Source organism: Heloderma suspectum, chromosome 1 (assembly GCF_057233095.1).
Source record: "Heloderma suspectum isolate Gila_16-S chromosome 1, 16-S_ref, whole genome shotgun sequence".
Classification (NCBI taxonomy): Eukaryota; Metazoa; Chordata; class Lepidosauria; order Squamata; family Helodermatidae; genus Heloderma; species Heloderma suspectum.
The window spans coordinates 32,738,879-32,754,305 of NC_139458.1; the positions used below are offsets into that span (position 1 = coordinate 32,738,879).

The window sequence follows — 15,427 nt, forward strand, 5'->3', positions numbered from 1 at the left end:
GAGTGCGGGGTGTGACCTGAGGGAAGCTAGACTGTGGTAGGGATGGGTGGAACACTTACCTGCCGTTTCGGGGGGGGGGGTTGCAGGGGGGGAGGTGATCCGTTCCCCCCCTCCCGGAATCCTCTTCAGCTGGCTCCGCTCCGCGGCGATTCTGCAGAGCCACTGGCCTGCTCCGAATTGCCAGCGATACAGCCACCATACCGTATCCCTGGCTGAAGGGGACTACTGCCTGTGGACGCAAATGGTGTCCAGGATGCCATTTGCAGCCGTAAAGGCCTTAGTTTAAGGTAAATGCAGCTGTAAATGACTGCATTTACCATTTGCGTCGCTATCCATTTGCGTCGCTACTCTTTTCATGATAGGCTATGTAAAGATTTACATAGCCTATCTAGGGATGGCAGAGAATTCCACCATGGATTCCAGTGAGATTCTTTAGAATCTGGCCCCCCGGAATCCGTGGCGGAACGGCCTCCTGCCCCCCACCCCCACCCCGCGGAATCCCCCAGGATGGAACTTACCTGGGGCAGATGCGGCGGATGCGGCAGTGGCTCCGGCGGCGGCAGCTCCGGTGGCTGGTCTCCTGGCCAGCCATGGCCGGGCTCCTGCCGCCGCCATTGCCGTCCTGGCTTGCAGCCGTGATAGGGTATGTAAGAATTTACATAGCCTATCACAGCTGGGTAAAAAAACAAAAAACAAAACCCAGCATACGCAAATGGCGGCGGCTATGGCTGCCACCATTTGCATTCCCTATTTTTCACTGATTTATCTTCCGTAAATATTTACGTAAGATAAAACAGCGAAAAAAAGGGGAACGCAAATAGCGTAGTGGGCACTATTTGCGTTCCCCTTTTTCTCACCATTTTATCTTACGTAAATATTTACGTAAGATAAATCGGTGAAAAATAGGGAATGCAAATGGCAGCCACCGTAGCCGCCGCCATTTGTGTACGCTGGGTTTTGGGGGGTTTTTTTTTACCCAGCCATGATAGGCTACGTAAATTCTTATGTACCCTATCACGGCTGCAAGCCAGGATGGCAGTGGCGGCGGCAGCAGCCTGGCCGCGGCCGGCCAGGAGACCAGCCACCGGAGCCGCTGCCACCGGAGCCACCAGCTGTCGAGGATTCCGGGGTGGAGGACCGGATCGCCTCACCCCCCATTGAGGATTCCGGGGGGAGGGACGGAACGCCTTCCTCCCCACTGCGAAAGATTCCGCGAAAAGTTTTGTACATCCCTAAGCCTATCACGAAAAGAGCAGGGATGCAAATGTCGTAGCAGATGCCATTTGCGTCCCTGCTCTTTTCTGTGATAGGCTATGTAAATATTTACGTAGCCTATCACGGCTAAAGCAGGGACTCAAATGGCGTCCACTACGCCGGACACCATTTGTGGATGCAGATTGGCAGCAGACAGAAGTCTGGCTTCAGATGGGCCCTGCCGGCAGCTCCATGGACTCGCCGCGGAGCGGTGCCAGCTGGGGAGGATTCCGGGGGGAGGGAAGGATCGCCTCCCCCGCCTCAGCAGATGCCCCAACCGGACGGGTGAGTGGGGTTCATACACCCCTAGTTTAAGGTAAATGCAGCCATTTACAGCTGCATTTACCTTAAACTAAGATCTTTATGGCCGCAAATGGCGTCCTGGACACCATTAGCATCCTCAGTCAATCCTCCCAGCTAGCAATACAGCAAAGGCGGCCGTATCACTGGCGCTCCGGAGCCGGCCAGCAGGGAGGATCTGGCCGGCGAGGATTCCTCCTGGAAGTGCAGGTAGGAGATCTGATCCTCCGTAGACTTCAGGGGGCCGGATTCAATAGAATCCAGCCTCATTGTGGTCCATGGAGGATTTCTGCAACATCCCTAGACTGTAGGGATGTACGAAACACTTACCTGGCTCCATTTCGGGGCATCTGCGCTGGGGGGGGAGGCGCTCCGTCCCTTCCCTCCAGAATCCTCCCTGGCTGGCTCCACTCCGCGGTGACTCCACAGAGCCGCCAGCCGGGCTACTGCGGCCGCAAATGGCGGCCACTACACCGGCCGCCATTTGCGTGGCTGCCAAGCCGTGATAGGCTACGTAAGTATTTGTGTAGCCTATCACGACAAAAGGCAGCCATGCAAATGGTGGCCGCTACACCATTTGCGTGGATGCCAAGCCATGACAGGCTACTTAAATACTTACGTAGCCTATTACGGTAAAGAGCAGGGGTGCAAATGGCATAGCGGCTGCCATTTGCATCCCTGCTCTTTGCTGTGATAGGCTGGAGCCGCCGGAGTCACCTCATCCGCCACCAGGCACACTCCGTCAGGGACTCCACAGGGGGGCGGGGGGAGGCCATTCTGCCACGGATTCTGGGGGGCCAGATTCTTAAGAATCCAGCCTCACTGGAGTCCGTGGTGGAATTCTCTGACATCCCTACTAGACTGTGGTGCAGAACGAAGAGGGAAAAGTTAGAGGTGGAGCTCAGACAGTCGACCCAGTTGGCAATGCGTGAGGGTCGATGTAGGGGAGCATCACTGGAAGGGAGGGGCATCCCTCCCTAAGTTATTCTAGCCAGCAAGTAGGAATGTCAGAGAAATCCGCTGCGGATTCCAATGAGACTGGATTCTTTGGAATCCGGCCTCAGGAATCCGCAGCGGATCAGGACCACTTACCTCTGCTCCAGGAGGAGTGGAGGCAGAACGGCACTTGGCTGCTTCTTGCCAGCCACAGCTGTTCATCTCCTCCCTGTCCCTGCCGATTGCCATGTCTTTAAAAAAAAAAAAAATGGTGATCGGGAGGATGTGCCCATAGACTTATACGCAAATAGAATCATGAATCTTGCGTATAAGTCTACATGTCCATAGGCTTATACGCAAGATTCACCACTCTATTTTGCGTATAAGTCTATGGGCACATGCGATCAGCATGATGTGCCCATAGACTTATATGCAAAATAGAGCAGTGAATCTTGCATATAAGCCTATGGTCACGTAGACTTATACGCAAGATTCATGACTCTATTTGCATATAAGTCTATGGGAACATCCTCCCAATCGCCTTTTTTTTTTTTTTTAAGACTTGGCAATCAGCAGGGACAGGGAGGAGGCAAAACAGCTCTGGCTGGCAGGAGGAAAGGTAAGTGCCCCCAAGCCAGTCCCCCCCCCGGAATCCGAGCGGAGCAGAGCCACTCTGGAGGATTCCAGGGGGGGGGACGGATTGCCTCCCCCCACACACAGATTCCCCACCGGAACAGACGGTGGGGAATCTGTACACCCCTACCAGCAAGTCATGTTTCAAACGGCTGGCAACATAGTAGTTCCAATTTGGATCCCCTGTTGCCATTCCTTTGTAGCCTGAGAGTCTTCAAGGATTTGCATCTGTAATGAACCTGTTGATAGTGAATTAAAGGCATGAGACTGAAGCCTCTCTTCTTGTGTGTGTGCATGAGGAAGGGGGGGGGGCAAGGGAATGTGACAGAGGTCAGCCAATGTGCTCATGAAAGTATTGGATGCATTCTTAGTCCAACAACATGCTATATTCCAAAGTGCTTGGAGGAATCTTCTGGGGGTTTTCTAGGGCCAACTATACATGACACTATTCATGTAATTAGCAGTGGAAATCATCCAGCTATCACTGTTAATGTTCAAAGTGGAGTTCTTTTATTCAAGTAGTTGCACCACCCCTGTATCCTCCAGTACCCTTGCAAGCTCCTTTGGCACTACAGCCCCAGAAAGTTCTGTTTAAGTAGAAACCATTTGTGTCTCTTTTGGGGAAGTCAACCTGTGGACGTTAGGGTGGAGATTGCCTCCCGTTTCGAATGTGGGTTCCAGGTTATTTTCCAGCCTCTTCCTTCTTCCTCTACCTGTCCACCTGCAGCTCCCCTTGTTCCTTCGCCCTCTTCTCTGGGGGAAACATCTATATCATTTGCTGCCCAAGAGTATGTATACTTGTAAAGAAGACCCTGAATCCATCTGGCCACCTATTAAGGACAGTGTTTGTTGTCATCTATCAGGCTTTGATGTTTCCCTTCTGTTAAAATGGGCATATGTTTTCCAGATGCTTAATGCCTTGACTATATAATACATACTTAATGCATGTCTTTGGAGTTCATAGATTCATCGATTAAGGTGAAGAGTCATCCCAAAGATGGTGTTCACCACCTATAAAATGGGGCAAATCCACATTGGGGCTAGATTTACACTACTGCTTTATAGCAATATTAAAGTGCACTGATAATTGTTGGGGCACATTACACATAAATCACTTTTGTAGTATCATTTCCTGCCTTATATTCCACATTATCCAATATACCACAACAAATGTCCTTGTGTGTCCTACAAGGTATAAATGTGCAAGAGGGATATAGCATTACCATGATGGGATTGTAATGATATTTACAATTCAGCTCATTACATTCCTAATGATTCACTACATTCACCTCATTATTTCCTGCATTCTGCTTAAGAGCATTCATAGTATGAAGTGGGTATGGCTTGCCCACTGGCCAAGTCCCCCCAACCCAGTGCATTCACAGGAGCATTCTTATTTCCATCTGTGAAATGGCTGTAGAAGATCCCCACTGTTTCCAGTTGCACAACCTAGAGAGGAATGGTTTTAGACCATCAGAAATAGGGCCCAGGTTTAAAACCTATTTTTCTGCCTGGTGCTTGATGTGAATCAAGCACCAGGTGATGTTGAAAAATAGAAGACTTTTAGAATTAGAAGGATGTGAATTGAGATATGGGTGGCATGGTTATTTGTGGTATGATAAAACAAAAGTGGATGTAGATTTTAATAAGCATTATATAAGATGGGCTGTATTAAGAATTTGGAATAAATATAAATTATGGTTTTATCAAAAAGCACCATGTTGGATATCATCACAAGAAGCAATGCATAGAAGAGAATTGGATAGAATGCATAAATGGATAAGATATAGTGTTTTACTGGAATTGTCACAAGGGAATATAAGTTAAAATCAAGGGAAAACATATTGGAAGAAGGTCATGACTGCCAATGGTTCTCATATTTGCAAATTAAAGAAAGGTTTAAAATAGATGACAAAAATGGTGGATTTGAACAAACAGAATCTGAGTTTGAAACAGCACTGTGTACAAATAATGAACATGTTATTGTTAAACTGTATAAATTACTGTTAAGGTATGAGAAAGAGGATGAGCAAGTAAAAGACTATGATAAAATGGGCACAAAATGTTGGTCATAATATATTAATGGAAGAGTGGGAAAGGATGTGGGGAAAAGTTCTAAAATTTACTTTGTGTACAAATCTTAAGGAGAATTTTTATAAGATGATGTATAGATGGTATATGTCACCGTTTAAACTGTCTAAAATGTATAAGGGTGTTTCTGGAAAATGTTGGAAATGTGAAGATCAGGATGGAACTTTTTATCACTTATGGTGGACTTGTAAAAAAGCTAAAATATTTTGGAAATGAATACAGTCTTTAGCTCAAAGAATATTAAAGACTACTATAGAATTAAAGCCAGAAACTTTTTTATTAGGACTAACAGATAAACACGTAAAAAAGGGGGGAACCCTCTTTCTCTACATGTCAACGGCTGCAAGGTTATTGTATGTACAAAAGTGGAAGAATGAAACTGTACCAATTGTGAGCGAGTGGATCATGAAAATGATGGAACTGGCAGAGATGGCAAAACTTACTATTATAATTAAAGAAGGATCAACAACTAAATTTATGTTAGAATGGAAACCTTTTATAGAATTTGTACAAGAAATAGAGAAAAATGATATCTATGTATGTGAATTTTGAACTTTGAGATGGTTAGTTCTCCTTATTGTCGTTGTTGTTGTTAAAAATTAGGAGAGAAACAAATGAGATACTGTCTGTGAACTCAATGTATGATATACAACTAAGATAAGAAGTAGAGAATAATAATAAGCATTGTTGTGTAAGGGGAGCCAAAGGTAGATATCTTACAACCTTACGAGATATTTTAGTCTATGTGTATTGTGTCTTTATGTTGTAGTTGTTGTTGTTTTCTTTAAAAATAAAATAAATTATATCAAAAAAAAAAAAGAAATAGGGCCAAGGCAAAGGATTCCTTAACTGTTGGTACTGTTGCACAAAAGTGCAGAGATAAGATAAGAACATGGTGGCCATTGCATCATGTTCTGCTCTCTGCCCTCTTTGATAACCCATATTTGCTCTGCTTAATGGTTAATACTGAAAACTGGGGATTATATAAGTCTGGTACATAGCCAACTAAGTGAGGAGTAGCATAACCAGCAGAATACCATAGGATTCTTTTGGAGATTCTGTAAGTATGATATAGATTTTCCTTTTATGTATTTATGTTTTTACTGAGTCCTCCGCAGTCTTTCACCCCATCCCACCCCCATCCTCATGTGCTTCCCTCAGTCTGCTTTGTAACAAAAATCAGGGAAGCAACACATGACAGAATTACAAACTAACAGCCATTAACTCAAGCCCGAGTGACAAAAACGCTAACAAACAATTCCTTGTTAGGCTAGATAGACTTCTTTTATTCTGCATGGGTCAAAATGCAGATATCAGGATGCAACGTATCAGAGAGCTTGTTTTTTATGGGACTTCATCTGTTTTCCAATATAACACCAGGGAAAAAGTTCCCACATTTCTGCAAAATGTGGTGCAATGCAGCCCAAGAGAGCCAGATTCCAACATGGCACCATGTGGCCGGATCAGATGGTGGGCTTTCATTCTGTTATGCAGAAAAGCAGGGCAATAGTGCAGATTTCCAAAAAACAAAAACACTTTGGGAGCCAAGTAGATTTTTGTTTTTACCTACTGGCTAGGTTTCTTTTCTTTGTCTATTTTGTCTTTTCTTTGTCTATTCTGCACTGAGTGTCAGGGGGCAGGGAGAGGAACAGTATTGCAGATTAAGGGTGCAATCCTATGGGGATAGGCAGCCGCCGCCGAACTCAGAGGCAACCACCTATCGAATGCAGGGCAGGAAAAGCACAGAGGGGATCGTTCCCTCCACATTTCTCCTGCCCTGCATTTGCAGCTAGACAGCCGCATTTGTGCAAACTGCGGCCATAATATGCATAATTTTGCACAAATTGCAGGCACATTTTGCACAAAATATGGCTGAAATGTTAGATAAATTACACAAATTGTGGCTGCAATTTGCGTAAATGGCAATTAAAAAAATAACAGCCCCAAAACCTGCATGCTGGTCCAACTCGATACAGATTGAACCAGCTCACAGATAAGCAAGCCAGAGTTTGGGGGGGGGAGCTGCTGAAAGCCCAGTGAACTGTCCCCCAGACAGATCCCTCCGACACCCCTACTCTTGAGGCACCTTTAGCGCGAATGGCAATTCCAAAGACTGGGCTGGATGACCCATGGGTATGGTACAGGTTGCCTTGTAGGCTAACCTGGCTCATCCGCGTGGGATCGGGGTGAACTGGGAAGCTCCCTCCCTACTCATATGTGATTTAGGGGAAATTGTGGGACCAGTTCGTCCTGCAGTTGCCTGCAGGACCCTTAAGAAATTAGCTTCCTACACATTCAGCCACCTCTGCACATCCTATTGTAATGTTTAATAAATGTGGCCTTACTTCAACCCATTTACCTCTGTTGTGCTCCTTTATTTCCTGCCCTGTTTACAAGCCCCATGAATTTCCAATGAAATGCCCTCTTGAACAAAAACCAGTTCCTTAAATGAGCAGGATAATTTAAGTAAACATTGTTTCTTTGGAATCTTTTGGCAGAAAAACTACAGATCCCAATGAAGTACATTTATTTCTCCTCATTACTGATTGTTCTTCAAGTCCATTGCCATCACGTTCAAGGACACCACAATGAACCTGATAGTGACAGAGATAAAATCATATTTGAAGATCAAGAACCCTCTTTGGAAGAACAGGGAAATAAAGTCAGATACTATGATCAGATTGCTCCCAGCAATGCTAACTTTGCATTCAAATTCTACAGGCAGATAGCTTCTGATGCAACTGCCAAAAATATTTTCTTTTCTCCTATTAGCATCTCTGCAGCTTTTTCATTGCTGACCCTGGGTGCCAAATCTGAAACCCAAAGCCAGATTTACAAAGCACTTGCATTTAACTTGTCAGAGATTGAGGAGAATGTGATACACAAAGGTTTCCACCAGCTCATCCAAATGCTTACCCGTCCAAATGATAAAGCACATGTAACCATAGGGAATGCCTTGTTCATAAAAGAATCCTTGAAGATACTGCCTGCATTTCTGGACAATGCCAAGAGCATGTATGAAGCTGAAGGCTTTTCTTGCAACTTCAGCCATTCTCCATCAGCTGAAAAGCAGATCAATAATTATGTGCAGAACAAAACTCATGGCAAAATAGTCCACGCGGTTGATGGCCTTGATTCAGACACTGTAATGGTTATTGTGAACTATATTTTCTTCAAAGGTATGTTGAGAGAAAAATACATAATATTTGGGGACAGTAAAATATTCAGGAGATTTCAAATAAATTTATTTCTAGAAATAAATAATTTCTAGATGCAAATACTTGAATATGGACTTAAATCATGCATAGAATAGATCAACTGAAATCGATGGGACCGTTTAGCCCTGACTGACTTAAATCCCTTTGATTTCAAAGGGTTTACTCTGAGCGTGAGTAAATCTGAATCCAACCCAGTCAACATCCAGGCAGCATAAGAAAATCATGGGTGGTTAGCGGGAGGTTTGGTTTTGGAACAGAATATGGCAGAATTAAATTGGTAGCAGGAATCCTGAAGTTTTGTGTTTTTTTTTTTTTAAGAGGGAAATGGTGGTGGTGGTTGATGTGTTTGATTTCTGAGTTGTCTTCCAGTTCAAAGTCAGAGTCAATAAGGGATATTTCTAGTAAAGAGTACATTGTGCTCCTGAACTCAGGACATATCTCTACTAGTGTCCTGCTTTACCCGCTAGTGCTTTTGCTCTTACCCAAGTGACTTGCATTGTCCATCTAGGGTGCAATCCTATTGAGATACATGGTTGCCTCCAACCGCCTCTGAAGTTGGAGGTGACTGCCTATCCAATGCAAGGCAGCAGAAGCAAAGGGGAGAGGAGTTCCTCCGGCTCCAGCAGCCCTGCAGTTTTCCATACCACCCAATTTTGGGCGTCCAAGGGTGGCTTTGGGGAGGGGGTGGGAACGGGGCTGGAGACCACCTAGGAAGCTGTCTAAAACAGCTTCTGCTGTCTCCTTCCCAACCCCGGGAATGCCCTCTTTTTGCCCTGCCCATGCTTTGTGTTACTAGCATGAGCAGGCACGGAGAAGCAGCCATTGCAGTTCTGTCTGTGCCGGCTACGAGGAGGAAGGGGCAGGCAGCACGGTTTCCAGGCTCATAGCCGTGTCTATGAGCGCAGATCCAGGAAACTGAAAAATCCTATCTGTAGGATTGCTCTCCCTGTTGATTTGGGATTTATTTTCTTTATACATAATTCCAGGCCCCTCGCATTTCTTTTATTTACAAAAATAAATATGTATTATAGAGAACTCTGCCTATTCAGAAGTTAGCACTCAGGTGTGTTCTTTTTTTCCCATAGGCTATTGGGAAAACCCTTTTGACACTGACTTGACTACAGAAGAAGATTTTTTCGTAGATGCAGTCACAACTGTGAAAGTACACATGATGCACCGACAAGGCAGTTACAACTTTCTCCGTGATAACGATCTATCTTGCTGGGTGGTGGAAGTTCCATATAAAGGAAATACTTCTGCCTTGTTCATTCTGCCAGATGTAGGGAAAATGCAGCTTGTGGAGAGGGCTTTGGCTATAGAAACACTGGCTAAATGGAAAAAATCCTTTACATATGAGTAAGTCTTCTTAGCACTGGGAATAAATGTTGATGCTGTATTATGATGACTTACAATGTATTCTAGAACAGGAGACAGGCATTTGCTTTAAAACTAAACTGGGTATATAGGATGCTGCCTTATAGCAAGGGAAATCATTTGTCCATCTGATACAGTATTGTCTATGTCAGCTGGCTGTCGCCATGGCTGTCCAGTGGTCTTTCCAAGTCCTGCAGGCCAAGAATGTACTCTACCACTTAACCATGACCCTTTCCTTACAGAGTGATCCTATGGCCCCTAGACAGTGTCTGGGGCACCACAGGATGATTTGGATTCCTGGATCCAAGGTCAGAGTCAGCACTCCAACTTCAGACCCAGGAGTCCAAGCTCCCCACTGCTTCCCCTCCCCCCATTGCAGCCAGTGTGGACAGAACCGTGCCAGCTGCCTCTATGAGCTCAAGAATGTGAGGTCAGAGAGGAGGGGAAAAGGGTGGTTCTGTGGGTGGGGAGGAGAGGAGACCAGGGCGGCTGGGTTATAAACAGTCCTCCGGCTGCCCCAGCCTCCTTCCCTCTTGCTCCCTAATGCCTCAGCTATATGCACTAAAACGCCCATCTAGCTAAAATGCAGAGCAGGGGGAGTGTGGGGGCGAAAATCACCTCTGCACTCCTCCTGCTATGTGTAGGATGCCCTTCAGCCTCCGAGTTCAGAGGCTGACTGGCCTCCAGGTAGGATGGTGCCCTTAATGTCCTTAAAAAGGCATTTTATGTTGTATATTTGTTGTTGCCTCAGCACCCCATTTGTGTGTGGGGGGAGGGGGGGTTGACGCTGTGTTAGCGGTGCCAGCATGGGCAATCTCTCCCATCAATACCTTCCTTCTAACGCTGTCATTTTATATGGATGGTACTGGTTGCCAGTTAGGTACTGGTAATGTGGAATGGTGGCTTCCGTTGCATTGATTCCATGTGCCTATTTAAGCAAACAGACAAAACTGGGAATTAGGTCCACCACTCTGCCACGGACAGCTGTATAGCTCCAAGGTAGGGGTGAAACTAGAAGTAACTACAGCACAGAACACTGCATCATATGCATATTGCCTGAATAACACATTTGTTAAGGTTATTTTAACCTTAGCTGTAATTTCCCCGCATTTTGGAGCTTGACATAACATGGAAAGCCCTTAACACAACATGTTAAACTAAAAGGGTTTTGTTTATTGAATGCTTATTTAGCCTTTGAAGGTTCAAATACACATACAGTACCTTGCAGAAGTATCTAAGAAAACCCAAAGATATGTTTCTTTCCTATAAAGCAACTTTGAAAGGGTTAATCTGGAATAGGAAATCAACAAGGGAAGTTGCTTAACCCTTTTTATTATTAACATTTCTATATCGCCCAATAGCTAGAGCTCTCTGGGTGGTTAACAAAGATTAAAAACATTAAAAATACAATACAGAGAGATTAAAAACCATTTACATAAAAAACACATGAACAGGCAATAGACACAAAAGAAACATATATCTAAAACAACTTCAAACAAACAATCCCCAAAACAAACAACCATAAACATAAGACATCCATCAATTAAACACTTTTGAGTCAATTTCACCTGGAAGTTACTTTTTTGGTGAGAACTTATGGCCATGGCTCCTGGGTATCCATTGCATGAGCAATTAGGCCATTCCATGACTAGAATTTGACATTCCCGAGTCAGTTGACTCCAAGAGAAAGTTAATTTGTTTTAGAGGCCAGGCTTTGCTACTCTCTATTCGTTCTCTAGTTATGGCACTCACTAACACTCTAGAACGGCAGAGGGAAGACACAAGCAAAGGTGGGCACAGAAACCAGACTATTATTGGCACAAATGATAAACCTATATAAATATACAATACTATCCCCCATCTAGGGTGCAATCCTATGTTGATAGTCAGCAGCCTCCAACTTCGGAGGCTGCCAAATATCCTAATGCAGGGTGGCTGGAGCACTGAGGCAATCCTCACCTCCGTGCTCCAGCTGCCCTCCATTTTTGCGAGATGGGTGATTTCACTTGTCTAGCTATGGCACTTTGGAGCAGGAGGGAAGGAGACTGGGATGAGCATAGGAAGCTGTGTAAGGCTGTTTCTCCAGTCTCCTCTTCCCCAGGACTGCCCCCTTTTTCCCCGTCTCCACACTCCAAGCACGGAGAGGTAGCCAGTATGGTTCTCTGTGCCCCAGCTATGAAGGGAAGGGAGAGTGGGAGGGGAGCGTGGTTTACTGGCTCCAAGGTTGGAGCCCTGTCTCTGGCCTCGGAGCCAGTAAACCAAGCAATCCTATCCCCTACACACACACACACACACACACACACACAAAGAGACACTCTCTGGGGGCCATAGGACCGCTCTCTTAATTATATATACCTCAGACACTGCAAATGCCATACTCTTAGATGTGTTCTAATTCAAATGCATTGTGCACATTATCTGATATGTGGATTGTTGTTGTTCCTTTGTTAACCAGAGAAATACACCTGTACATTCCAAAATTTTCCATTTCTGCATCCTATGATGTCAAAGACATGTTGCAGATACTGGGTGTGACTGATGCCTTCAGTGACAAAGCTGATCTGTCTGGAATTACTGAAGAATGCAAGTTGAAAGTTTCCAAAGTAAGTATGTGAGTGGGATTGGGGCTAAATATTGCCATGTCTTTTAACTTTAATCAGATACCATTAAAAATCAGTGAGGCATGCTCACTTGTTTACTATAGTAATTGCCACGTTATCTAAGCACGGACAGTAAGCAATTCATTCAAGAGGGATTCAGCAGGGGTTGCTGTTAGGGTAACTCTCTGTGATGTCACTTCAGGAACACCAGCTACCACTTTTCTAAAGTCACCACACATACCCCCATGCAGAGTATATTTCAGTACTCATGTATCAAAGTTAGGAAGTCAAGAATAGTAATTGCTAGCACAATTTGGGATCCAAAAGAATAGGATGAGGCCTTGCCACCAGCTTGAGATAATGAGAAGCCATTTTTATGTCAACTACAAAGAGAAGTCAAAAGTACAGTGGTGTATCCTGAAATTGTAGAACTGAGGGGCATGTTAGTGAAAAACTGTAACCTGTTGATGGTGAATGCTAAATCCCTGAAGTTACATCTTTTAAAAAAAATGTCTAAGGTTGTGCTTCTATGGTACCTGGGAGGCATCTCAAAGGCCATAGGACAGAGTGGATTGCCCCTTCCACCTGTGGAGACAGAGGTTGCAGATGGAGAAGGAGGTCTGCCCTTGAAAACCTCCCCATTGTGGGTGTGGGAACTTCCACTGTCCTTGCCAATCTGCCATCAGTTCTCCAGTGATTGTAACAGCAAAAAGGGGGCATGCTGTGGTTGAACTGGGGGAGGCTTTATATCTGCTGAATCCAAAGCCCTCACATTCCCCCAACATGTCCCTGACAAGTGAGGGAATGATAGAGGTATCAATCATATTGCAGACAAGTCTTACTGAAGAAGGATCAATATGGCTTCTGCAAAGGAAAGTCCGGCCTCACTAACCTTTTAGAGTTCTTTGGAAGGGTCAGCTAGCATGTGGATTGGGGTGATCTGGTAGACATTATATACTTGGATTGACAAAATGGCTTTTGACAAAGTCTCTCACCAAAGTATGGATGTGGAAATCAGCAAAATCCATTGAGGTTCCATCTTGAAGCTCTGTCCAACTTACGTACATATCAGATGGCCACTTTTTCTTTTCTTTTCGCGTGAAAATTGTGAAGTGTTTGAATGCATATTTGGGTATGTACTTAGGTGTGCATTCCAAAGTAGGCAATCTTCTGTCATTGAAAATATATGCATTCTTCGTCCCCCTCCCCTGCATCAACAGCATCACTAGCTTAGGAAGGTAAGAGCTTTGAACTCAGATTGTGCTCATGCTCGTGTTCAGGTTTGGGAGATATGAAGGGGGTATATTTTGGTCATAAATGAACTGACATGAATTGCTCATATATCCCAACACCAAAAACCCTTAAGCAAATTTAGCAGTCATGCAATCAGAGGATGGGTCCTCTTGTGGATTGATAACTTGTTAAAGAACAGGAAGCAGTGAACAGAAGTAAAAGGGCAGTTCTCACAGTGGAGGGATATAAGAAGTGGGTACCATTTGGACTTGTGCTTTTTCCCCTATGAGGAAAGAGTAAAATTAGGGATGTATGAAAATTTTGCTTTTTCTCTCAAAACGTATGTGCCTGCCCCGAACACGAAGTTACAATGTTTGGGGCAATCCAGGTTAGAAAAAAAAAAAAATTAACAAGGGGGGTTATCAAATTATGCATGGTGTGGAAAAAGTGGAAAGAGAAAGGTTCCCCCCCCCCATAATACTATCTCTCATAATACTAAAACCTGGGGGTCATCCAATGACGTTAAATGGTGGGAGATTTAGAACAAACAAAATAAAGTATTTCTTCATTCAGCACTCAGTGGAATTTGCTTCCACAAAATGGGGCGATTGCTTTAGAATGGGTTTAGGCAAATTCATAGAGGATAAAGCTAACAATTGCTACTAATAATGATGGCAATATACTACCTCCAGTATCAGAATCGGCATGCTTCTGAATAACCATTGCTGGGGAGGCTGCTATTGTCCTCATGTCTAGCTTGTGGGTTTCCCACAGCCATCTGGTTGGCCACTGTGAGAATCAGGATGCTAGACTAGAGTAACTTTTGTTCAGATCCAGCAGGGCTCTTCTTATGTTCTTATGGCAACATTCCCCTTCTCCCCTTTTGGCTGAGGTGGGCCTGCGCCACAGCAGTTAATCTAGCCCTTTTTGATATTTCCAGGGATCATAGCTGTATTTTCCTGCCATCACCGGTGAAAGACCAATTTTTAGGGTAGCCCAATCTCTATTGCATTTGTAGACAGTGAAATGTTTATATTTCCTTGCAGGCCATTCACAAGGCTGTTGTGGATGTTCATGAGAGTGGAACTGAGGCTGCTGCTGTCACTGTTATAGAGCTTATTCCAAGGTCTGGTGGTCCTAATACTGTCATCAAATTCAACAAAAACTTCCAGATGATAATTATTAATAAAGCAACATATGCCATCCTCTTTTCAGGGAGAGTTATGAATCCAGCAGAAATATGATCATTAGATTATCCATCAGAAATTTGCAATTATACTCTTTCTGGATGATTGAAAATGAATTTTCTACTTTGCACTAGATTTCGACTAATCCCAGTGGTTTTGAGCTTAAATAAGACAATGCTTGCAAAGCATTGTTATAATAAATATTGTGATCTTGTCATTTAACTTTAAGTGTCACCATTTCAATGTCTGCAGCACCTTTCTGCCCATGGCAGGAGCTCAGCTAGATAAACAGCTAGATCCTATAAAAATGCTTGTTCCTAAGAAATTAAAGTCCCATGAGACTATGCCAGGGGTCGGCAAGAAAAGTGAGAATCCAGACTGGGAGGTGGGCAGGAAAAGTTAGAATCCAGGTGGAAGGGGAGTTCCCAACGTTTACCCCCCCACAATTTGCAGTGGTGCCCAGGACATGTTTTCAAAATGTCAAATGTACCCTCAGACCCAAAAAGGTTGCTTTCCCCTGGACTATGCCAACATGAGCGGGGAACAATTCTCTATGGTCCCTAATACATTCAGTGGAACCAAGTAAATATGGATGCAATTT

At 44.4% G+C, this 15,427-nt stretch overlaps 1 protein-coding gene across 1 annotated transcript; it reads left to right on the top strand.

The window, feature by feature from the left end:
* Nucleotides 1-6,225: 6,225 nt before the first annotated feature.
* On the top strand, nucleotides 6,226-15,145 carry LOC146357079 (alpha-1-antitrypsin-like). Its single transcript, XM_084839965.1, has 5 exons — nucleotides 6,226-6,274; nucleotides 7,713-8,393; nucleotides 9,518-9,788; nucleotides 12,262-12,409; nucleotides 14,686-15,145. Exons 2-5 carry the CDS (start codon nucleotides 7,730-7,732, stop codon nucleotides 14,881-14,883), a joined length of 1,281 nt encoding a protein of 426 aa, XP_084696091.1. The 5' UTR covers nucleotides 6,226-6,274; nucleotides 7,713-7,729; the 3' UTR covers nucleotides 14,884-15,145.
* Nucleotides 15,146-15,427: the final 282 nt, after the last annotated feature.

Excerpts from the sequence above, each read along its gene's own strand:
- LOC146357079 (XM_084839965.1), top strand. The coding sequence starts at position 7,730 with ATGAAGTACATTTATTTCTCCTCATTACTGATTGTTCTTCAAGTCCAT. Across the intron at positions 8,394-9,517 it reads GAACTATATTTTCTTCAAAG|GCTATTGGGAAAACCCTTTT; the intron begins GTATGTTGAGAG and ends TTTTTCCCATAG. Across the intron at positions 9,789-12,261 it reads AAAAAATCCTTTACATATGA|AGAAATACACCTGTACATTC; the intron begins GTAAGTCTTCTT and ends TTTGTTAACCAG.